The sequence below is a fragment of the Ranitomeya imitator genome, chromosome 6, assembly GCF_032444005.1.
Source record: "Ranitomeya imitator isolate aRanImi1 chromosome 6, aRanImi1.pri, whole genome shotgun sequence".
Taxonomy (NCBI): domain Eukaryota; kingdom Metazoa; phylum Chordata; class Amphibia; order Anura; family Dendrobatidae; genus Ranitomeya; species Ranitomeya imitator.
In genome coordinates, this window is record NC_091287.1 from 95250494 (window position 1) to 95276491 (window position 25998).

At 43.9% G+C, this 25998-nt stretch overlaps 1 protein-coding gene across 1 annotated transcript in view; it reads left to right on the forward strand.

Annotated features, from left to right (window-relative positions):
- Positions 1-25998, forward strand: part of CHN2 (chimerin 2) — a 476488-nt gene that overhangs the window by 275218 nt on the left and 175272 nt on the right. Inside the window, exons 4-6 of the mRNA XM_069729934.1 lie at positions 8990-9021; positions 14759-14872; positions 19179-19464. Of these exons, the coding sequence (XP_069586035.1) occupies positions 8990-9021; positions 14759-14872; positions 19179-19464 (432 nt within the window). The remainder of the gene's footprint in view (positions 1-8989; positions 9022-14758; positions 14873-19178; positions 19465-25998) is intronic.

Sequence of the window (25998 nt, forward strand, 5' to 3'; positions counted from 1 at the left end):
AACCACCGTGTCTTTGTGCGACACAGAAAAGGTGAACGGATGGACTCTACATGCCTGGCTTCCACCGTGAAGCATGGAGGAGGTGTGATGGTGTGGGGGTGCTTTGCTGGTGACACTGTTGGGGACTTATTCAAAATTGAAGGCATACTGAACCAGCATGGCTACCACAGCATCTTGCAGCGGCATGCTATTCCATCCAGTTTGCGTTTATTTGGACCATCATTTATTTTTCAACAGGTCAATGACCCCAAACACACCTCCAGGCTGTGTAAGGGCTATTTTGACCAAGAAGGAGAGTGATGGGGTGCTACGCCAGATGACCTGGCCTCCACAGTCACCAGACCTGAACCCAATCGAGATGGTTTGGGGTGAGCTGGACCGCAGAGTGAAGGCAAAAGGGCCAACAAGTGCTAAGCATCTCTGGGAACTCCTTCAGGATTGTTGGAAGACCATTCCCAGTGACTACCTCTTGAAGCTCATCAAGAGAATGCCAAGAGTGTGCAAATCAGTCATCAAAGCAAAAGGTGGCTACTTTGAAGAACCTAGAATATAAGACATCATTTCAGTTGTCTCACACTTTTTTGTTAAGTATATAATTCAACATGTGTTAATTCATAATTTTGATGCCTTCAGTGTGAATGTACAATTTTCTTAGTCTTGAAAATACAGAAAAATCTTTAAATGAAAAGGTGTGTCCAAACTTTCGGTCTGTACTGTACATGAGAAGGGGTTACATCAAAATACAAATATCACTTACAGTAAACAAACTGACAATGACAGACTGATACAGATGGAAGAGGACCCTGCCCTTGTGGGCTTACATTCTACAGGATTATAGGGAAGGAGACAGTAGGTCGAGCGTTGCAGTAGGTCCGATGGTGTTGAGGTGGCCGTGTGGTCATTACAGGTTGTAAGCTTTCTTCAAGAGGTGGGTTTTCAGGTTTCTTTTGAAGGATCCAAATGTGGTGGATAACCGGATGTGTTGGGGCACAGAATTCCAGAGGATGGCGGATATTCGGGAGAAGTCTTGGAGGCGATTGGGTGAAGAGCGAATAAGCGTGGAGGAGAGAAGGAGGTCTTGGGAGGACCGGAGATTACGTGAGGGAAGATATTGAGAGATTAGTTTGAAGGAGGAGGAGAAAGGTTATGGATGGCATTGTAGGTCAGTGTTAGCAGTTTAAACTGGATACGCTGGGAAATTGGGAGCCAGTGAAGGGATTTGCAAAGAGGGGAAGCAGGAGTGTAACGAGGAGAGAGATTAATTAGTCGGGCAGCAGAGTTAAGGACGGACTGGAGGGGTGTGAGAGTGTTAGAAGGTAGGCCACAGAGGAGGATGTTGCAGTAGTCAAGGTGGGAGATGATTAGGGCATGCACAAGCATTTTGGTAGAGTGAGGGTTGAGGAAAGGACGGATTCTGGAAATATTTTTGAGCTGGAGGCGACAGGAGGTGGCGAGAGCTTGGATGTGCGGTTTGAAGAACAGGGCAGAGTCAAGGGTTACTCCGAAGCAGTGGATTTTGGGGACAGGGTAAAGTGTGATTTCATTTATTTTGATAGATGGATCAGGTAGGGAAGATATGCGAGATGGAGGAAAGATAATTAATTCAGATTTGTCCACATTGAGCTTGAGGAAGCGAGAAGAGAAGAAGGAGGATATGGCTGATAGACATGGGATTCTGGAGAGCAGAGAGGTGACATCTTGGCCAGAGAGGTGGATCCGAGTGTCATCAGCATATAGATGGTACTGGAAGCCATAGGACCTTATGAGTTGTCCCAGGCCAAGTGTATAGATTGAGACGAGTACGGGTCCTAGAACAGAGCCTTGAGGGATGCCAACAGACAGGAGGTGAGATGAAGAGGTAGTATGGGAGTAGCAAACGCTAAATGTACGGTTGGGTAAGGTATGAGGAGATCCAAGATAGGGCAAGGTCTTTGACACCAAAAGAAGAGAGGATCTGTAGTAGGAGGCATTGGTCAACTGTGTCGAAGGCAGAGGACAGATCTAGAAGGAGGAATATAGAGCACAATTAGGCTACATCCATATGGCCTACTGAATTTTTTGGACCAATCATGTTAGGTTGCGGACATGACTGGCTGAATTAATTCATAAACTGGGTTCAGAACCTGCTGGACAGTTACATGCACAACCCTGGTCTGTAAATTGGACCGGACTAGTGCATGCTGCGATTTTTCTTTCACACAGATCTGACATCTGTGTGAAAAATAGCCATGTGAACTAATTCATAAGTTAACATTGATGTGCAGTCCCTTCTCAACATGGACCAAAATAATGTAATAATTGGTCATACCCCGTTGTTTAGACTTTAATACCATATAGTGTATGAGCAAAATGACAGATCTTTATTGAGATTAACCCTTTCGGATGCGCGGTAATAGAACAGAACCAAGGAAATGAGTTAGAGCACGTTGCTATAAATGTAATCTATAGGTGCACATTCACGCTGGCCATTAACAAATATAACCAATGATAAAAAAAAAAAAGAAAAAAAGGGGGAAACACACTGCAGTAAGTAAATAAATAAGTACATAGTAATAGTCAGATCTCTGGAGTCTGTGTCGGTGTTCACTTTGGCGCAGACGGAGTTGGAGTTGGTATAAAATGGACCAACTCTGAATCCTTAAATATATAATAAATTGGTTACAGTAGTACAATGCAGGATGTGTTGTAATTTTTTTCATAAGAATTTAGAAAATGTACGTAATATCCTATAAATGTCTGTTCAGTTCTTGATCTTGGCATCTGGGCTTTTAGATGAGATGAATCTGTGTTGCACTTTATGTACCGTACATGCTGAGTAGTGCGGCAGTGCTGTGGAGTCAGAGTCATGGAGTCAGAGTCAAAGAAATTGAGGAGTCGAAGGTTTGGCTTACCAACTTCACAGCCCTGGTAATAGTGTATGTAAGTAACATATTGTACTTAGTTGACATTATTTTTATCAAAAAATCATACGCCATCCCACCACGAAAAGTTGTACCCAATCAGAATGGGCCTTTCCCTAGCATTAAATAAACACTAAAATTATTGTTTTTATCCTCTTAAAATATTGCACTCATCATATTGTATGGTTTTGTGTACTTACAATTGCTCATTTTGCCTTCCTACCCAGTAAATTCTTCTTTTTTCTCTATGTAGAAATAGGATGTTGTCTCTTACCACGGCACTTACCATTCCCCTCTTCAACTCCTAACCCAGCTGCTTCACTTCCTCTCCCTCTACCAGGGACTTTTGCAGTAATGACACAGACCTCCTGTTTCTACATAGAGCTTATAAGAATTCATCTAGTCACTTTTTAATCACATCGTACATGTCATAGTTCTTGTTTTCCATTATGTTTAACTTGCTAGAAGGGCAAAATGGGCAATTGTAAGTACACATTGCTATATAATATGATGATTGCAATATATTAAGAGGATAAAAAAGTTGACGGCAGTGCTTTTTTAAAGGGAACCTGTCACCAGAAAAAACCCTATTAACCTGCAGATGTGGGGTTAATCTGCAGGTTAATAGCGTTATATTGCTGCCCAGCACTTGCACTTAGCTTATCGCTGCTGGGAGAAAATTAACTTTATTCTCCTCACAGCGTTCCCATTTCAGTCACGAGTGCAATGCCAGTGTTGGTGTACATTCACAGTGTGGCCATTAACCTACTATTTTGATCAAAAAAGCGAATAAGCCATCCCTCTGTGACAAGGTGAATCAGGTGGACAATCGGTAGAAAAAACTGAATCAGGACCATCTGTTACACATTCACTACTCACGGACAAGCCAAGAGACTGGGTAGTCAGGAGGTCCAAGGTCAGACAACAGGGGGACATGTTGTACAGAGGGAAAAGACAAAGGTCAGGTAACAGTCCGGGGTCAAATTCCAGGAGAGTACATCAACACAAGAGAGTGTCAGAGGCCAACTCCTGGGACAAGGACCTGAAGTCTGAAAGCGTCAAGAGCAGTGCCAGGGACCCGAACTAAAGAGCCACCTTGTCAGAATGCAGCATTAGTGTTGCACAAGGTGGCTCTTTTAGTTACAAATGCCAGGGGGAAGGGGGGGTGACAGGTTCCCTTTAATTTCCATCAGACACCAATCAATAACACTATTGTGAATTAGCAACCATGGAAGCCCCAATGCCTTCCCAGCAGGAAGCTTATCCAAGACAAACAGGAAATTAATACAGAGTGAAGTACTCCTTCTTGAAGCATGAATTCAACCATTACATATTTGACTGATGCCTGAAGTAGCTTTGTTTTGTCAATTGCCAAAAATTTACTGATTTTTCCTTAACTGTCCTTAAACCTAATTTCCGAACCAGTCCAGAATCAATAAATTTAGCTGCAGACAAGCAGTCAATGAAAGCCAATGCTAGCAATACCTGGTTCTTGAAAGATAAAACAGTCTTAAGCAGAATTTTATCTGAAAAGAAAACAGGTACCTGGAAGTCTGGGTGACCTCCTCATCTATCAACCAGACTTAGACATTTACCCGACGCCCTGCTTGCTTGAGGGTGAGTTGAACAGTCTTTGAAAAAATGTCTTGCGAGATCACAGTAGAAATAGAGTCCAAGCTACTGTGTCTGTTTCTTCTCCACGGCATGAAAACGGTCCGCTCCAACCTCCATTGGCTCTACCGCTGGTAAATCGGCATGCTCTGAGTGAGTTTGCAAGGCATCCCACTGCCTACCATGACTCTCAAATTCTGCGGTCTACCCATATGGGCTCGGTTATGGTCTACGCCAAAGAACAAGTGGGATCATTAAGAACCAGAGCGTCTTTCTGGGATTCAGACAGACCTCTATGAAATTTGCGCCTGAGGGCCACGTTGTTCCCCTGAACCCCATACAATTGTCATAATTCAGTATAGTAGTCCTCAGTGGTGCGGTTCCCATGTCAAGTTCATGATCCTAGCTTCGGCAACCCGGATTCTTTCAGATTAATTGTAGATTACCCCTAAGGCTTCAAAAGCAACAACCGAAGACTGTTCTAGGGCTTGTGGGGACAAAGAAAATGCCCAAGTCTGAAGGCCTCCTTGCAATAGGGACATGACTATTCCCACTCGCTGGGACTCATCCACTAAAAGACCAGGGTTGTAGGATAAAGAATAGCCTACAGCTCTCCATGAACACCCTAAACTGTTTTTTTTCTCCCCAAAATTTATCAGGAAGGTCCACTACTGGTTTTGGGGAGGACAACAGAACATCATAAGGTGCAGACATTACAAGCTCCGCTGGCAGCGAAGAGCTATAGGGAGTTTTCGTAAAGCTAGCCACCTGGCCCTGCAACTGCTTTTCAACCAGATCATGAATCACAAGAGACAGGTTCATCACATAGCGTGTGAACGGGATCAATGGTGGCAAAAAAAGTAAAGACCAGCTGTAATGTGATGCTGAGTCACTACTCAGAGACAAGACGAGTGACTGGGTAGCCAGCAGGTCCGAGGTCAGATGCCAGGAGGACACATGGTGTAGAGAGCAAGGCAAAGGTGTTGTCAGGTAACTGTCCAGGGTCAAATGCCAGGAGAGTACCTAAACACAAGGGTGCAAGACAAAGGGAAAGTTAGAGGCCAAATCCGGGGTCAGGTACCTGAAGCCAGAAAGCATCAAGAGAAGAAGGGATAATTCACATGAATAGTCACAACAAACTCTTGGTCCAGCAGCAAGATCAGAGAAAAGGCCAGAATACTAAGCACACACCAAAGAACGCAAAGCTACAGCTGAGACTGGACTGCTCACAGCTAGCCAGTAAAATGACCAGCAAATCACTAGGGATTTGATAGTACAAATGTCAGCTTTTTCAGCTTTTCCTTCACCTAGGCGCATTAGTAGAGGTTAACTAGGGATGAATGTCTAGTCACTCTGACTGCAGACTTTGAATTCTGACAGCTTGTGGTGTCCTGATTACAAAGTGACAGTTAGAGGCCAAGTCCAGGGTCAGGCACCTGAAGTCAGAAAGCGTCAAGAGAAGAAGGGATAATCCACATGAATAGTCACGACAAATTCTAGGTTCAGCAAAACAATCAGATAAATGGCCAGAATGCTAAGCACACACCAAATAAAGCAAAGTTACAGATGAGACTGCTCACAGCTAGCCAGTTAAATAGCCAGCAGATCACTAGGGAGGCGAGGCACATAGGTAAATACCCACAGGCTAGACCAGATTGAGCAACAGGGCTGTGGCAGACCATAGAACAAGGTACCTCTGATTTCTTATGACAACTAATGGGGTTTATTTTGCAATATTATGATATACCTGCTCACAGTTTATTTTGCTTTTTTTTAATATAAAAATAGAACCTAAAGGTCTAGGTTGGTGGTCAGTGGTCTCCAGATGGTGGTCAAAGAATTAGTTATAAAGGCTACATGGAGGATTAGGAAGAGTTATTAGACCTGTCTAGAAAGATAAGCAATGGAAAAGAGATCAGAGGATGGGTGTTTTCCAGTACGAAGTATAGATGATTGACATTACTGCAGGAAGGTCACAAAGCAAATGATTTTCTGATGTAAGACATGTTGACTATTTAATAGAAGTCCTTTAGCACATTTTCTAAGAAAGGTCAGCTGCAAAATGGCAATTTCTGTCATATTTAAAGAATTTCACTGAAAAGTGTAGGCTCGATGTGTTTCTTGTGGTGCAAATAACAAATTAATATTACAAATGTACCGTAAGCTTTTCCTGCATCTAGGCACAATTAGTAGAGGTTAACTAGGGATGAAAATCTACAGTCACTCTGACTGCAGGCTTTTGACAATTTGTGGTACATATACTGTCTGGATTATCCGGTATTTCTGTTGCAAGTCTGAAGTCATGTGATCTCATTTATGCAGTTTGCATACTTCCATCACTTTCCGACTTGACGTGCTCGTTCTCTCTCTCTCTTTTGAGTGAGGGTGAGTACATCTAGTCTGCATATGACTGCAAATATGCAAATCGCATACCTGTGGTCTTGTGACCATTCGCTCGCACTGGCAATACTGAAGAATCCTGACAGCTTGCGCACCACACGCTATCAGGATTCAGAAGTCTGCAGTCACATGTAATGACTACAGACTTTCATCCCAAGCCTAAAAAAACCTTGTAAGAGTATATGTGCATGCAGTTTATTTGAGGAAGTCAATAAAGATGCGTTTTCTAGTGCAAACATCATCGGTAAATACTATTCGTTTGGGGAGTTTTTGGAGAAAATTTTTGTTTCCTGAAGCAGTTTTTGAAGAGTTTTTTTTTTTTTCCTGAACGTTTTTTTACATCCTTTATATTGGACAATGGCTAGTTTGGAGCGGACTCCATCAGGAGCTGCTTCAAAGAAGTGAAATATGTAATGCTGGTGGGTGTGGACCCACTGCGCCACAGATTAGGCTTACCCTGAAGGGGTGTGACTAAGTGTCTACCAGGTATGACGGTGAGGATAGGCTTCGATGATGGTAGACACCATGCACCACCCTAGGGCAGTCCCCGTGACTGCAGCATCTGACCGGAGGGTCAGAGGCGCTGTACAAGTTTCAGGAGAGTGAGTCAAAAGGTCTGAGATCGAGGCAGGCAATGCGGATTCACCGTACAAAGCCGGAGTCAGGGATGGAGAAGTCAGACACAGTGGGTAAGCAGGCCAGGGAGATAGAATATGGAGAAATGCTTAAACTAGGTGCTAGCAGGTTGGGAATCAATGTTGAGGCAAAGAGTGTTGAAAAGAGCTGCCTAATATAGATCCTGCTGGCACAGAATAGGCCAGGGAACCTAATCTCTGTAGGACACAGCAGGGTTAAATTCCTGCAGAGTTGGTCACGCTCTCCTAAAGACGACAAATGAAAACTACATGCTCAAGTAGCAGTGCTGGGGAGTGCTGCAAATGGCAAACTTAGCGAGATGACCTGACACGAGGAGCAGTGACCACAGTGAGTAGTAACATAGTAACATAGTAACATAGTTATTAAGGCCGAAAAAAGACATTTGTCCATCCAGTTCAGCCTATATTCCATCATAATAAATCCCCAGATCTACGTCCTTCTACAGAACCTAATTGTATGATACAATATTGTTCTGCTCCAGGAAGACATCCAGGCCTCTCTTGAACCCCTCGACTGAGTTCGCCATCACCACCTCCTCAGGCAAGCAATTCCAGATTCTCACTGCCCTAACAGTAAAGAATCCACTTCTATGTTGGTGGAAAAACCTTCTCTCCTCCAGACGCAAAGAATGCCCCCTTGTGCCCGTCACCTTCCTTGGTATAAACAGATCCTCAGCGAGATATTTGTATTGTCCCCTTATATACTTATACATGGTTATTAGATCGCCCCTCAGTCGTCTTTTTTCTAGACTAAATAATCCTAATTTCGCTAATCTATCTGGGTATTGTAGTTCTCCCATCCCCTTTATTAATTTTGTTGCCCTCCTTTGTACTCTCTCTAGTTCCATTATATCCTTCCTGAGCACCGGTGCCCAAAACTGGACACAGTACTCCATGTAGGAGGAGTAGGGCAACGCCTAAAAGGCATGCGAGATACTGCTGTGACAAAATGCACTTTCATCTTTCTCACCAGGCATTTTTCAAAACCTGAAGTGGAAATAAATGCTCCTAAGACTTGTATCTGTAGTTGGACTTGTATTTGTCAATCCTTTATGTCATACATTTGTTCTTTGTGCTGTAACCACATAAACGCAGTTCAATTTCAGGAGCAATCACCGCTCTGTCAGGTTCTCAACATCTCAGGGAAATGTTCCCAAGCAGAAATTCAATTGACATCGCTCCTTGTAGTCACAGTATGTGTGTGCTTTCAAGCCTACAACATAGTGACATTTGTTTTGTGGATTCTTCTAACTTCTTATCTAGCCATTGGTTGTAATTGTGATAGTGATGATACTTATTTTCATGTATAGCGCCTGCATATTCTGCAATGCTTTACAAGTGGAAAACCGTAAACATGTATCAACTATTAGTGAACAGAGAACAGAGTTATGATTTATTTATATTTTTCATTTTTTCCTGTAGGTGGAGAATAGACCAAAGCACTATGGACGGGAGTACGTAAGCAGCCATTACACTTTAATAGTTTTAATATAACATACATACAAAAATATCACATATTTAGTGCAGATTACAAATTGTTGGAATATCAATCAAAATTGTACATATTTCAAGAGTTTGAAATTTAGGCGTTTTAAGAGATTTTACATTCCTGAGCTAAATTTCTGCAGTCACTGAGCACACTGTCAGGATTCCCCTCAATTACCAGAGTTAGCGAACTGACACATGACCAGCAATATGCGACATGCATACTGGCGGTCTCATGCCAACTAGATTCTCTTCTTCTTTCAATGTTCTTTTGAAAGAAGTAGATGAGAATTTAGTTGCCATGTGAAGCCCAGAATGCCAATGTTCTATTGAGAGATGAGACTGAGAATCTACAGGTCCTTCTCAAAAAATTAGCATATAGTGTTAAATTTCATTACTTACCATAATGTAATGATTACAATTAAACTTTCATATATTATAGATTCATTATCCACCAACTGAAATTTGTCAGGTCTTTTATTGTTTTAATACTGATGATTTTGGCATACAACTCCTGATAACCCAAAAAACCTGTCTCAATAAATTAGCATATCAAGAAAAGGTTCTCTAAACGACCTATTACCCTAATCTTCTGAATCAACTAATTAACTCTAAACACATGCAAAAGATACCTGAGGCTTTTATAAACTCCCTGCCTGGTTCATTACTCAAAACCCCCATCATGGGTAAGACTAGCGACCTGACAGATGTCAAGAAGGCCATCATTGACACCCTCAAGCAAGAGGGTAAGACCCAGAAAGAAATTTCTCAACAAATAGGCTGTTCCCAGAGTGCTGTATCAAGGCACCTCAATGGTAAGTCTGTTGGAAGGAAACAATGTGGCAGAAAACGCTGTACAACGAGAAGAGGAGACCGGACCCTGAGGAAGATTGTGGAGAAGGACCGATTCCAGACCTTGGGGAACCTGAGGAAGCAGTGGACTGAGTCTGGTGTGGAAACATCCAGAGCCACCGTGCACAGGCGTGTGCAGGAAATGGGCTACAGGTGCCGCATTCCCCAGGTAAAGCCACTTTTGAGCTACAGAGAAGCAGCACTGGACTGTTGCTAAGTGGTCCCAAGTACTTTTTTCTGATGAAAGCAAATTTTGCATGTCATTCGGAAATCAAGGTGCCAGAGTCTGGAGGAAGACTGGGGAGAAGGAAATGCCAAAATGCCTGAAGTCCAGTGTCAAGTACCCACAGTCAGTGATGGTGTGGGGTGCCATGTCAGCTGCTGGTGTTGGTCCACTGTGTTTCATCAAGGGCAGGGTCAATGCAGCTAGCTATCAGGAGATTTTGGAGCACTTCATGCTTCCATCGGCTGAAATGCTTTATGGAGATGAAGATTTCATTTTTCAGCACGACCTGGCACCTGCTCACAGTGCCAAAACCACTGGTAAATGGTTTACTGACCATGGTATTACTGTGCTCAATTGGCCTGCCAACTCTCCTGACCTGAACCCCATAGAGAATCTGTGGGATATTGTGAAGAGAAAGTTGAGAGACGCAAGACCCAACACTCTGGATGAGCTTAAGGCCGCTATTGATGCATCCTGGGCCTCCATAACATCTCAGCAGTGTCACAGGCTGATTGCCTCCATGCCACGCCGCATTGAAGCAGTCATTTCTGCCAAAGGATTCCCGACCAAGTATTGAGTGCATAACTGAACATTATTATTTGTTGGTTTTTTTGTTTGTTATTAAAAAACACTTTTATTTGATTGGATGGGTGAAATATGCTAATTTATTGAGACAGGTTTTTTGGGTTATCAGGAGTTGTATGCCAAAATCATCAGTATTAAAACAATAAAAGACCTGACAAATTTCAGTTGGTGGATAATGAATCTATAATATATGAAAGTTTAATTGTAATCATTACATTATGGTAAATAATGAAATTTAACACTATATGCTAATTTTTTGAGAAGGACCTGTATAAATGCCATTCCTTTTTTGTGTTCCTGATTTTAAAGGGATTGCCCAGTTCAAGTGCTTTAATGGTATGCTCTAGCGGTCATCACATGACCCCAAGTGTGCAAATTGCATACTTGCCATCACATGGTGACCGCTCGATCCTGCAAGCAGAACAGAATTCTAGCAGTGTATATGTTAAAATTTGCACTCAGCTGGACAACCTTTTCAATTTTAGGGCTCCAACCTCAAGATGCCCAAAGTCCTCTTGTACGGACCACTCATACCTAAACGTATGGACTAAATCCTCACTTTTTAAAGAACTTCTTGCTCTAGTTCTTTATCTCTCTTTGTATCAAGCGGGTCTATACCAAACAAGTTTCAATTGTTTTATGATAGATATTATATCCTGAGACCTTGGCCCAAACCGTCGATGGAAGAGACATCGTAAAGCTACCACTAAGATTACACGCGCCATTTTGGGCACTGTGGCACTGCCTGTTGTGTTATCTTGTTGGAGTCTAATCTGGTGAAATGAAATTGTCTGTGGAGTTAGGAGGACATTTCGCCTCCAGGGTCTGTGTACATACTTTGATACTTTCTACCAGTATTCTTGTTGAACGTACACTCCCATGCCCGATAAGTTAGATAGGGGAGTCCGACCCATCGGGCATGCTTTAATCCCATCTAGGAAGGGTAAGGATGGCCATTAATGAAAACCATACAAGGCTGCATGCATCAGCTTAAAGTAGGTTTCCTTCCGTCGCCCATGAGTGCTGCATTTCCTAACCCTGCCCCAGTTGTCCAGTATCTGTTCCATAGTGTATTGACCCCATGTCCACCTTGCCCAATGTGTGTGATGTCTGGCCTGCCGTATCATCCAAGGTAGGTGTCTGTGCCTCTACATTTAGGTCCAGTACCTACAGAAACAGAACGCATTTACCCGATGAATGTTGAAGAAATGGGTTTCTGGGAGTGAGATCCTACATCTCTTCTGGGCTCTCTCTGTCCTCAAAGGCCCAATAAAGTCAGTATCGTTCTGATATTCACTGCTGAGATCTAGTTCTTTGTGGAGAAAAGGCTCCATAAGTAAATAATCAAATATAAAAGAAAAAAGATATCCATTTATTTTGTTTCCTCTTTATATATCTCCTTCCTAACAGATGAAAATAAATCTAATTCAAAGTGAAATGTGGAAAGGAAATGATTATTCGTCATTGCCAGTTCTCTAATGGACTGCTCCTTTTAGATGGGATCCTGGCATGTAACTTACTTTATTGTCATTTTTGTATTGTATTTGTAATATTGTATTATTGTATTTATAATAATAATTGTGTTACCGACCTCAAATATAAAGACAGGAAGAATGGAAACATTTATTTTCTGTTCATTCAGCCAATTCGTTTTTGAAGCCTTGTCCTCGTAGACCCTCAGTGAAGACTGGCTGACACAGATCACGTTAGCAAAGTGTATCATAGTTATAAAGTCCATATAAAAGGGAAGAAAATGGCCAATTGTATAAAACAGGTTTTTGTATTAAATGTTTTTTTTTTTTATTTGGTATTTTTTTTTATAATATTGTGATCTTTATTTAAAAAAATAATAATCTTGCAATATTCACACTGGCGTTTTTACTTCCTGTCCTTTCAGGAAGAGTTGTCAGCAAGATTCCATATTATCAGAGGCGGGATTACAATGACGCGTAATACCTCTATACACAGCTGCCAAACAGAACCCACCAATCAGAATAGGTGATATCACCGCTGCCCTTCTCCACCTCCTTCACAATGACTTTTGCACCCCCTCAATATAAAAGATAAGGTCAGGTTTGACCATTGCGGCTAATGTACATGTGTTGTTTCCTGAAACAGAAGTCCCAATGGCCAGTGTGAAAACGGCAAGATTTCTGTTTTTTTTATTTTTAATACTGATTTGTGAAATGTCAAAGAAAAACATTACCCCAAATATTTAAAAAATACATTTAACACTAAAACCTGACTTAAACAATAAATATTCTGATGATAAACAACCTTTTAAAAGGGAATCTGTCAGCAGGTTTTGATATGAAATCTGACAGCAGCATGATGTAGGGGCAGAGACCCTGATTCCAGCAATGTATCACTTAGTTTACTAGATACAGCACTTGTGATAAAATCACAGCTTTCTCTGTCGCAGATCTAGCAGAGCTTGCAATGCTGAGCCCTGTATAATTCTGACCATATCGCTGATTGGCAGCTTTCTGTGTACAATATACAGTGCTGGCAAAAAAAAAAAAAAATCTTTACAAATTCAACAAAAATCTTAACATTCAAGTGTTTTATTGGGAATATTTAGTAGCAATTAGTATTGAGAAGTGAAAGCTGAGCCAGTTTTGTGATTAAACAGTTGGTAATTATCTCCCCCATTGTGTGCACATTTAAGAACTGAAATCATGACATGGATTTTACATGTAAAGATTTTTTTTGCCAGCACTGTGTATTGACAGAAGCTACTCATCAGTGATGGTGACGTTGTTAGGGTGGTTTCACACTTGCGTTTTTGTCTGCAGCGTTTTTTTCCAAAAAAACGCACGCGTTTTTTTCCCCTATATTTAACATTGAAAACGCATGCGTTTTTTGTTGTACGCGTTTGGTCGCGTTTTGAAACGCATGCGTTTTTTTACTGCATGCGTTCATTTTCAGAAATGCAACCTGTAGTATTTTTGAGAGGCGTTTTTTGGACCCAAAAAAACGCATGTGTTTTCATGCGTTTTTTTGGGGTCAAAAAATACATTGGAGTCAATGGGGACGCATGCGTTTTTTTGTGCATGCGATTTTTTGCGTTAAAAACGCATGCGTTTTTATATTAAAAAACCAGAAAACACACTAATATGCCACCCCCCAACATAAAAGTGATAAAGGGATCCTAACCCTACCCCTAACCCTAAGGGATCCTAACCCTAACCCTACCGCTAACCCTAATCCCTTTAGGGGTAGGGTTAGGGGTAGGGTTAGGATCCCTTAGGGTTAGGGGTAGGGTTAGGATCCCTACCCCTAACCCTAACCCTAACTATTTCTGTTTATAGTGGGTTTTTTACTTTATTTTGATGATTGGCAGCTGTCACACATTTCTCAGCATGCATTTCAAAAACGCAAACGCATGAAAAAACGCATGTAAACGCGTCAAAACGCCGCGTTTTTTTCACCACATACAAAAACGCATGCGTCAAAAAAACGCAGCGTTTGCACGCGTTTACATGCGTTTTTTCACCATGCTTTTTTTGCGTTTTTTACCGCAAAAACGCACCCAAAAAAACGCAAATGTGCAACCAGCCTTAGACCAGGAGGCACGTGACACCTTGTCCTCTAGTGATAATCTCCTGCTGATAAAATACTTATTTTACTGAAACTGCAAAACACAGCCCAGTAAGTGACACATTGCTGGAATCGAGGTCTTTGCCCTTGTATCATGCTGCTCTCAGATGACATAAGAAAAGCCTACTGACAGATTCCCTTTAAATAATTTGTCTGGATATCATTTGGCCACTACCGGAGTGATATAGTATTAGATGGCAGTCATTCAGATCAGTAGACTCAGACATCCGTATCTCTCGATCTGAATGTTTCCGACTCTCGTTTATGGCTGTATGGGATCATAGAGGTAGAGGCCTATGTGGTGACCTTTTTGCCCATTGGCATTTGAGGGGACTATTCGGTGGAAGCCCCTACATGTTGTGCTCTTATTTAGATTTCCTATAGTTGCATTTCATGTTCAATATTCTGGGGGTCACTAACTTTTCTTGCCTGTTCCTCCTCAGGTTCCATGGCATCATTTCTCGGGAACAGGCAGATGCGTTGTTGTGCACTGCAGAAGGATCGTACCTCATTAGAGAAAGTCAGAGGCAACCCGGCTGCTGCACATTGGCCTTAAGGTAGATGATTACTTGTCTGACAGCAGCTGGGAATTAGTTTGGAGTCTGTTTTTCCAGCTTAATTATGTATTGATTTGGTTTCCTCAATATTAGTTGAAGAATCCTCTCGGAATCTTCTTCCAATAATATATTCTTTTTGTCAGCAGCTTAATTCTCTTGGCTGTTGATGAGAATACTATTCATGGGGAATAACGCTGCAATTCATTCCTGTCCTGTTTTGGACAATCACCTGAATAGACAATTGCAGCTACACAGCCATGACATGAAATCAATGCCTAACACCTTCAAAAAGTGACTGCTGCTAAATGGGGGTGGGGTGGTCTCTGCTCATGTAATATACACCCTAAGGATGAAAAAAACATTATTTCAGTTTGGTCAGATATATCCGACATTTATAGCTTCTGTGGAATGCAATATTTAACCATGGATTATTGCCTTAGTGCATCCACCGTCAACACAATGTTCACTTTTCAATTCACTACTTAATACCTATATTTATCACCCATCCACAGAATTGGTAATAATTAGGCAAACGCTGGAGACTCCATTGCTGGACCATCTCCAATCACTACCAAGGTCACAAGAACCAGTGTTATTTTCTCTCACTGCCCATCTCAAATGATAAGGAGTTTGAATAAGAGCAGTGAGCAAGCATGTGGGATGATGCTCCTCCTCCTCTCATGTAGGCTACTCCTCCTCTCCATGTGGGCCGCTGCTCCTCCTCTCCATGTTGGCCGCTGCTCCTTTTCTCCATGTGGGCTTCTGCTCTTCCTCTCCGTGTGGGCTGCTCCTCCTCTCCATGTGGGCTGATGCTCCTCCTCTCATGTGGGCTACGCCTCCTCTTGATGTGGGCTGCTGCTGCTCCTCTCCCTGTGGGCTGCTGTTGCTCCTCCTCCTCCCTGTGTGGGCTGCTGCTACTCCTCCTCGTCTCCATGTGGGCTGCTCCTCCTCCATGTGGGCTGTTGCTCCTCTCCATGTTGGCTGCTGCTTCTCTCCATGTGGGCTGCTGTTGCTCCTCCTTCTCTTTGTGTGGGCTGCCGCTCCTCCTCCTCTCCATGTGGGCTGCTGCACCTCCTCCTCCTCTCCATGTGGGCTGCTGCACCTCCTGCTCCTCTCCATTTAGGCTTCTGCACCTCCTCCTCCTCTCCATGTGGGCTGCTGCTCCTCTTCTCCATGTAGGCTGCTGCCGCTCCTCTCCATGTGGGCTGCTGCTCCTCTCCATGTGGGCTGCTGCTGCTCCTCTCCATGTGGGCTGCTGCGCCTCTCCATGTGGGCTGCTCTTCCTCCTCTGCATGTGAGCTGCTGCTCCTCCTCTCCATGTGAGCTGCGGCTGCTCCTCTCCATGTGGGCTGCTGTGCCTCTCCATGTGGGCTGCTGCTCCTCTCCATGTGGACTGCTCTTCCTCCTCTCCATGTGGGCTGCTGCTCCTCCTCTCCATGTAGGCTGCTGCCCCCCTCTCCATGTGGGCTGCTGCTCCTCTCCATGTGGGCTGCTGCTCCTCTCCATGTGGGCTGTTGTGAATTCAGCTTTTGGGCTCCCTCCAGTGGTTGTAGAGGGTAATGCAGTTGTGCCTGGACTGCAGGAGTGGACAGGTGTATCTACTAATTGCAAAACTGACTGGGATATATAGCTTTGCAGGATCCTTTAGTCAGTGCCAGTTGTCCATTGTTCTTGAAGGATTCACTTCCCTGCTGGTCTCTCCAGTTTGCTGTGTTTTTCTACAAAGATAAGTCCTGGCTTTGTTTTTGCTGTCCACCTGCTGTGGACCTTAAAGTTCTGTGCATTTTCATGTTTTTGTCTTGTCCAGCTTAGTCTGTGAAGGATTTTTTGCAGCCTAGCTATTTCTCTGGAGATGTAGATATACCCCCCATGTCTTTAGTCAGATGTGGTGATTCGTATTTTCTGCGGTGGATATTTTCTAGTGTTTTTATACTGACCGCATAGTACTCTGTTCTATTCTTTCTTTTTAGCTAGTATGGCCTCCTATGCTAAAATCTGATTTCATATCTGCGTATGTTATTTCCCTCTCCTCTCACAGTCAATATTTGTGGGGGGCTATCTATCCTTTGGGGATTTTCTCTGAGGCAAGATAGGTTTCCTGTTTCTGTCTTTAGGGGTAGTTAGATCTTAGGCTGTGCCGAGGGGTCTAGGGAGTGTTAGGTACCCCCCACGGCTACTTCTAGTTGCGCTGCTAGGTTCAGGGTTTGCGGTCAGTACAGGGACCACCTTCTCCAGAGTCCGTCTCATGCTGCTCCTAGGCCACCAGATCATAACAGTGGGCTGCTCTTCCTCCTCTCCATGTGGGCTGCTGCTCCTCCTCTCCATGTGGGCTGCTGCCCCTCCTCTCCATGTGGGCTGCTGCTCATCTCAATGTGAGCTGCTGTGCCTCTCCATTATTATTATTATTATTATTATACATTTTTATAGCGCCATTTATTCCATGGCGCTTTACATGTGAATACGGGGCAAATATAGACAATTACATTAAACATGAGCAGATAACAAGGCACACGAGTACATAAGGAGGGAGGACCCTGCCCGCGAGGGCTCACAGTCTGCAGGGGGTGGGTGAGGATACACTAGGAGAGGGAAGAGCTGGCTGTGCGGCTGTTCAGTAGGTTGAGGATCACCATGTGGGCTGCTGCTCCTCTCCATGTGGGCTGCTCCTCCTCCTCTCCATGTGGACTGCTGTGCCTCTCCATGTGGGCTGCTCTTCCTCCTCTCCATGTGGGCTGCTGCTCCTCCTCTCTATGTGGCCTGCTGCTGCTCCTTTCCATGTGGGCTGCTGCTGCTCCTCTCCATGTGGGCTGCTCTTCCTCCTCTCCATGTGGGCTGCTGCTCCTCTCCATGTGAGCTGCTGCTCCTCTCCATGTGGGCTGCTGCTCCTCTCCATGTGGGCTGCTGCTCCTCCTCTGTATGTGGGCTGCTGCTGCTCCTCTCCATTTAGGCTGCTGCTCCTCTCCATGTGGGCTGCTGCTGCTCCTCTCCATGTGGGCTGCTGCTGCTCCTCTCCATGTGGGCTGCTCCTCCTCTCCATGTGGGCTGCTGCTCCTCTCCATGTGGGCTGCTGCTCCTCCTCTCTATGTGGGCTGCTGCTGCTCCTCTCCATTTAGGCTGCTGCTGCTCCTCTCCATGTGGGCTGCTGCTCCTCTCCATGTGGGCTGCTGCTGCTCCTCTCCATGTGGGCTGCTGCTCCTCTCCATGTGGGCTGCTCTTCCTCCTCTCCATGTGAGCTGCTGCTCCTCCTCTGTATGTGGGCTGCTGCTGCTCCTCTCCGTGTGGGCTGCTGCTCCTCTCCATGTGGGCTGCTGTTCCTCTCCATGTGGGCTGCTGCTCCTCCTCTGTATGTGGGCTGCTGCTGCTCCTCTCCGTGTGGGCTGCTGCTCCTCTCCATGTGAGCTGCTGCTCCTCCTCTGTATGTGGGCTGCTGCTGCTCCTCTCCGTGTGGGCTGCTGCTCCTCTCCATGTGGGCTGCTGTTCCTCTCCATCTGGGCTGCTGCTCCTCCTCTCCATCTGGGCTGCTGCTCCTCCTCTCCATCTGGGCTGCTGCTCCTCCTCTGTATGTGGGCTGCTGCTGCTCCTCTCCATGTGGGCTGCTGCTTCTCTCAAAGTCCATGGGAGGGACAGAAGGACATAGATACTGTCCAACGGAGCTATATCAAGCTGTTGCAGGATGCTTGCTCAGCCACTGCACTAGTTCAACTCCGTATTGTACTGTTACTCAACAGGGATCCCAATTTTAGTCATAGCTTTGTTTTTCTGCTATACAGTTCCAAAACCCCTGTCCTTGTAAGAATGTGCTGTGGTCAACAACTGCAACAAGATAAAACCAATTTTGATGCAAATATCAGTCTGATATATCCAGGAATTGTCCAGATTCTCATGCTCTGTAAATTATCATCCTGTCAATAAGCAACATTCTGCTGGAACTATAGGTGCTGGAACCTTCACAATACTTCGGCTATTGTTCAGTGGCTTGCCTGTGATAAATCTAAAGCTCGCTTCTCTTATCCTTGACAGACTGGAGAACAGGAGCAGAGAGACAACCTTCTCCCCCCACATACACACACTCTTTTCTAGTATTCCTGCTGCTATGGACTGGGCTTGAGAACGGGCAGAGGACAAGTTAGATAGAGAGGGAATATCTAGTGATTAATATGGGCGTAATACATTGGTCAATGGCTGCAAAATACCTCAATTTGGTCATACAGATGATATAGAGTGATGGCATTGTCACCTAGCATGGTGCAGCTGGGGGTTATGAGGTTATGGCTTGCTTTTGCTGACATTTGCCTTGTCTCTCCAGGTTTGGTCTCCAAACATTGAACTACAGACTTTTCTATGATGGAAAGCACTTTGTGGGAGAGAAGAGATTTGAGTCAATACATGACTTGGTAACTGATGGCCTTATTACCTTGTATATAGAGAATAAAGCTGCAGAATATATTGCAAAAATGACAACCAACCCCATTTATGAACATGTTGGATACACGTCTTTACTCAAAGAAAAGGTTACAAGAAGACTAAGCCGAATGAAGAGTGAATCAAAGCGGGCTCACGTGTCCAATGGAGGAAATAGCTCTGTAGAGAAGGTGAGTGGTCACCAGGATAAACTTATTTTCAGCAGCTGTTCATGACTGACATCCGGGACTGGGACTGTATATGTTCCTCATACACAATAATTGGGCAAGTGGCATGATGTCATCAGAAAAGTGGATAGGTCCATGAAATTTGTATGTATCACTGAGTAGGCAGAGGCTCAATAAGCCCCTGTTTGGCAGTAGGTTGGATCTGACATCAGAAATGAACGGCAAATTGCATATATTGTTAAAAGGCCTCTTGAGCCTGAAGAGACTGTTGTACTTAGTTTGACAGTCCACGTCACAATGGCTGCATGATCTTTTTTTTTTAATTATTCCTGCCTGATCCCCCTTGCACTCTGTTAGAGGCCTCTCACATAGCCAAATCAGATCTCCTGCTTTGCACTAATGAGGGGCAAACGCCCTGAAACATGTGTCTGTAAATTGAGTATTAGGCTTATGCTTCTTATCCCAAGTCATATGACAAAGTTCGATAAAGGATCAATATTTATTTTTTATTATTGCTGCATCCAATAGGGTATCACTAGGGTTCAATTCCTGTTTAAAAAAAGGCAATTTGCATGACTAAAGTGAGCATTTTATGAGTCCACCTCATCTTCAGTGCTCTTCTATTAGTATCAGGATTATGCAGCCATTCTGAGACAACTTGGTTCAAATCGCCCTTTCCCACACAGCTTCCCGATGGATTTCGATTTGGGCTTTGACTTGGTAACTGAGGTGGTCTGCATTATTTTTTTTTCTAGTCATCCTTTGATGAATTTACTATTTTTTTATGGTAATTCATAACTGGTTTTGCACAAGGTAGGGAGCCTTGTATCTGAGGCTGCAAGGAAATGGCCATGTTCCCACATAGCATAAAAATCTGCAACGCTGTGCATTTAAAGATGTTGCGGAACTGTGCGTTTTTTGTGTGCATTTTTCCCCATACTCCTCTATGGGGAGCCTGAAAAAATACATGGAAAAAACGCAGTTGCCTTCTTAAGTGCCGATTCTTAGTGTTTCTGCATTTAAAAAAAATGCATTTAAGAGTGCAGATTCAAATCTACACCAAAAAAGCATTTAAAGAAACAGCAAAAATGCAATTGCTATTGCGTGTTTTGGTTCAAATACCTGCAGGAATTTTTTTTTCCACTTAGGAACATAGCCTGAAGCCATACCATTTCCTCCATCATGCTCTACTTTTGGTATCTTCTAATTAAATACTTCCACTTGGTAATAAGCACATTGATGCCAGTTTTGGGGTTCCCTTAGACTTCCTTTACCAGTTTTGCCCTCTCTCAGGCTGAACCTCCTGCTACATCCTGAATTGGGCACATTGGCATTGCACTTAGCAACTTTTTAAAATATTTTTTTCGTGGATCAAAGGCATCTAGAATATTTGGTGTGAAGACCTCAGATTCTTGACCATAAGCATTAAAGAGGACATGTCACTTACTCAAACAAAACAATCTAAATAATGTTGTAAGATCTGTGGGTTCCCCTGATTCTGCTGTTTGTTTCAGTTTTGTGCTGTTTTACTCCAGTGCAGAGATATTCTAAATTGTTGCTCTTGGAGCAAAATATGTGAAATCTCTGCTTGCGGACCAACTGGGCGTTTCTAAAGAGTCATCTCTGGAGTGTGCACTTTCACCCTTCCCCTCCAGACACTGCCAATCACAGCTGAGACTTCCAGATCAGCTGACGAGCTGTGATTGGCACTGTCTGGAAAGGAGGAATGAAGGCACACACCCCAGAGAAGACTCAAACATCCAGTTGAGCTACAATCCAAAATTTCATATAGTGCGCTCCAAAAAGCAACAAATATGAATACCTCTGCAATGGAATGACGCAGTGCAAAAAATGCTCAGGAAATTTTAAAAAGATATTTACAGTAAATTTTTATATGAAAGTGAAAGGTCCTCCTTAAGATGCCATACATTTCACCAACACAAACCAAATAGAAATGTCTAAGTTGATTTCAAATAAAAAAAATTAAAATAAAAAAAGTGTAACTGCACCTTGCTCATATTCCACCTGTTTTTTTTTTGTTTTTTTTTTACCAAATCTTGAGCATTTTTTACAAAATTCTGTGGATAGGTGATAAATATATGTTGGGAAAACTGCATTAAAGGGATTATCTCACTCATAATATTTATCACACAATAGGTGACTAAATGTATGATCATAATCACACCACCAATCACAAGAATGGACAAGCCTTGTGCCCGCTGCTCCATACACTTCCATGGGTCTGCAGGAACAGTACTGTATATGTGTGACTTCCCCTATAGATAGTGAATAAAGCGGTGATCATGCATGCACAATGAATACTCCAGAGGACGCGGGACCCCCATTTTTGTAATTAAGTGGATGGGTGATAAATGTTGTTGAGACAGCCAGCTGAATAATTCCAGAGCATCATACTATAGTTCCGATCATCTGTGACATGTGCATAAAACACATCCAAAATAAGTACTGAAAATATTTCTGATACATATCAATGAGCTGTAATCTTTATAGTAAGGGCAGGCAGGACTGATTGTGTTGTTTTAAAGCATCGATTTACTAACATGCGACTCAAGGAAATAACAGTTCATGAATTTCACTGGCAATTTGAGTTCCTACTTCTCTGACCTTCATTGGCACGCAGATTAGCAGGCACTTCAGTCATTTCCGAGGTTCCTATTCCTTTGGGCAGGTTAACGTCAGTTTAACATTTAGGCAGTAATGAGAAAAATCACTAGAGAAATACAGTCAGGAAGGATAAAGATTTCCGTGTGAAGTATCAACCCCTCTAGTCTGAGCATGTCTTCAGTCTGGGCCTTTTTGCGCGATATTTATTGAGTGATTTAATCTGATACTTCACCGCTATCCAACCCCTCCGTCTCTTAAGGCCCCTTCAAAAGCAACGCTGCAGCGATACCGACAACGATCCGGATCGCTGCAGCGTCGCTGTTTGGTCGCTGGAGAGCTGTCACACAGACAGCTCTCCAGCGACCAACTATGCCGGTAACCAGGGTGAACATCGGGTTACTAAGCGCAGGGCCATGCTTAGTAACCCGATGTTTACCCTGGTTACCAGCGTAAAAGTAAAAAACAAACAAACACTACATACTTACCTACCGCTGTCTGTCCCCGGCGCTCAGCTTCTCTGCACTCCTCCTGTACTGACTGTGAGCACAGCGGCCGGAAAGCAGAGCGGTGACGTCACCGCTCTGCTTTCCGGCTGACCGACGCTCACAGCCAGTACAGGAGGAGTGCAGAGCACAGCGCCGGGGACAGACAGCGGTAGGTAAGTATGTAGTGTTTGTTTTTTTACCTTTATGCTGGTAACCAGGGTAAACATCGGGTTACTAAGCGCGGCCCTGCGCTCAGTAACCCGATGTTTACCCTGGTTACCAGTGAAGACATCGCTGGATCGGTGTCACACACGCCGATCCAGCGATGTCCACGGGAGATCCAGCGACGAAATAAAGTTCTGGACTTTCCTCAGCGACCAACGATCTCCCAGCAGGGGCCTGATCGTTGGTCGCTGTCACACATAACGATTTCCGTAACGATATTGTTGCTACGTCACAAAAAGCAATGATATCGTTAACGATATCGTTATGTGTGAAGGTACCTTTATGTCCAACACTATTGTGCTCCCACTGTTATCCCCGCACATTGACAACTTCAGCATGTATAGTGTTAACTTTTTATATATTTTTTTTTTTTAAGTGGTCCCATGATTACATATTAAATGTGTTAGTTTAGGCAGAAGAAAAAAACATTTTCCATTGGAATTATTTAAAAAAAAAATGCTGCTCTGCCTCAATATTCCCATTACAAGCTTAGTATGCTGCCCCCTCGTTTCTTAGAATTCCTTCTAAGAGGAATCACTTTTTGTATCCAGTGGCCGTGAGAAGAAAACACATTTTTAATAAAACTCTACTACAAAAAAGGCTTCAGGGCCTTTTTTTTTTTACTTAAATGGATGTATTTTTGGTTCAAAATAATTTCTGCAATTGCATTTCATTAGCATTTTGCATTTTTGTTTGGACCAATTTGAGTGCTAAGAACCTTCATTTTCTAAATATATTCTAGATGGCAGTAATCTAGTATAAATGTTATATAGTCATTGTTAGCATACATGATAGCGCACGCAGAGCGCTGCCGCTCAATTTTGTTTAGATTAAAATGGTTGTCTTGTTTTACACTGCATTAGTCCATACACTGGCAGACTTACTGTAAAATGACAGACCTACAGTAGCTGTTACTCACCCTCCTCGGGTCCAGTGATGCCTCACTTTCCTGCTCCAGTCTTTGTTGATTGGATACAATGGTGATGTTACGTCAACAGCTCAGCTAATCAATGGGCTCATCAGCTTGTGTGTAGTCTGACATTGACAATGTGGTCATATCCACCCCCCATCTGTTCCCTAGTTGGGTAGATACCAAATATATGTATTGTGGTTAGGAGACATTTAATAAAACCGGCGTTTTTCTAATCTTTTCTAAGCTTTCTACAGGAGGGCGCTTCTCCCCAACCTACCAACTTCTTGATTTCTGGTTGTTCCTGCTTGAGTGTTAGGCCAGTCACATTGTTGGGCTGAACTGTACACTCCCGATGATGCTATAAGCTTTGTAAGGATTTCACTCACTCAGCTGCGACGGCTGACACTCAGGAGACGTGTTCCTTTAAAGTTCACTGGGTTTATTGCTTCATAAACCATGTGGCAAATAACAGAAAGCAAAATGGGCCTTTGGTTCAGGCAAAGAAAAGCAAGTGTCCAGTTCATCCGGCTCAGTCCTGAAGCCGTAACACACTCAGGAGGGTTTCACCTCCACACATATCTGCTGTGTAAAGGATTAGCCAGTCTTATAAAGAGCTAACCCCACCCAGTAACCCATCACATGATTAGCCATGTGGTCTGACATTACCACAGGTCCTGAAACACATATACAAGATTATGTGCAAGAAAGGAATACTCCGGGCTACATTACAGCAATCAGGCACTTATGTGGCACATACCTCCCATCGACCACAAACCCTTTAGCCATGCTACATACCTCCCCCCTCTGCCTAAAGCCGTGGGGCTTGGCACTTTCCCCCACTAAACAAGGGATTCTCGATAGGGCATCCGCATTACCGTGCAGCTTTCCGGCCCTATGTTCCACATGGAAACTGAAGTCCTGCAGGGCTAAGAACCAACGGGTGACTCTAGCATTTCTTCCTTTCGTTTCTCTCATCCACCTAAGCGGGGCATGGTCAGATACCAGTCTAAATTTACGTCCCAGCAGATAGTACCGCAATGTGTCCACTGCCCATTTTATGGCCAAGCACTCCTTCTCAACGACTGAGTAGTTCTTTTCAGATGAGGACAGCTTCCTACTCAGATAGAGAACAGGATGCTCCTCCCCATGTAGTTCTTGGGAAAGGACTGCTCCCACCCCAACATCTGAGGCATCTGTCTGAAGAATAAACTCTTTCTTGAAGTTTGGGGCCATCAGAACGGGTTGCTTACACAAAGCGTTTTTCATTTCTTGGAAGGCTGACTCTGTTTCTTCGGACCACTTAACCATTACTGATTTTGTCCCTTTTAGCAGGTCAGTCAGAGGCGCAGCCATCGTGGCGAAGTTTGGGATGAACCTCCTGTAATATCCCACGATTCCCAGGAAGGCTTTAACTTGTTTCTTGGAAACTGGTTTTGGCCATGTTTGGATTGCCTCCACTTTATTGATTTGGGGTTTTATTTCTCCATGACCCACTATGTATCCAAGGTACTTAGCTTCTTCTTTACCCAAGGCGCACTTCTTCGGGTTTATAGTAAATCCGGCCTCTCTTATAGCATCCAACACCGCTTGGACTTTCTCCAGATGACTCTCCCAGTCCGGGCTAAAGATGACGATATCATCTAGGTACGCAGCAGCGTAGGCCTTATGGGGTGCAAGGACTCTATCCATAGCCCTCTGGAAGGTCGCCGGAGCTCCCTGTAGGCCAAACGGCATCCGGGCATATTGGAAGCATCCATCAGGTGTCGAAAAGGCCGTCTTCTCCTTGGCTTCCTGTGCCATGGGGATCTGCCAATACCCCTTTGTCAAATCCAAGGTGGATATATATCTGGCGTGCCCAAGCCTTTCGATGAGCTCATCAATACGGGGCATGGGATAAGCGTCGAACTTGGAGACTTCATTCAACTTCCGATAGTCGTTGCAAAACCTCCACTCTCCATCAGGTTTTGGGACCAGGACAATTGGGCTCGACCAACCGCTCTTGGATTCCTCAATGACCCCAAGCCTCAACATACGCTCCACTTCCTTGGAGATAACTTCTCGACGAGCCTCAGGAATACGATAAGGTTTCACATTCACCCGCACATGTGGCTCTGTTAGGACCTCGTGCTCTATGACCTTCGTGTATCCTGGCAATTCTGAAAACAGGTCCCTGTTTTTCTGGAGTAACTCCCGGCACTGCTGTTTCTGGGTCTTTGATAGCGTCTCTGCTATAGTAACCGCTCCAACCTCACCTTCTGGGTTGCTTAACAATGATGGAGTTGCTGTCGG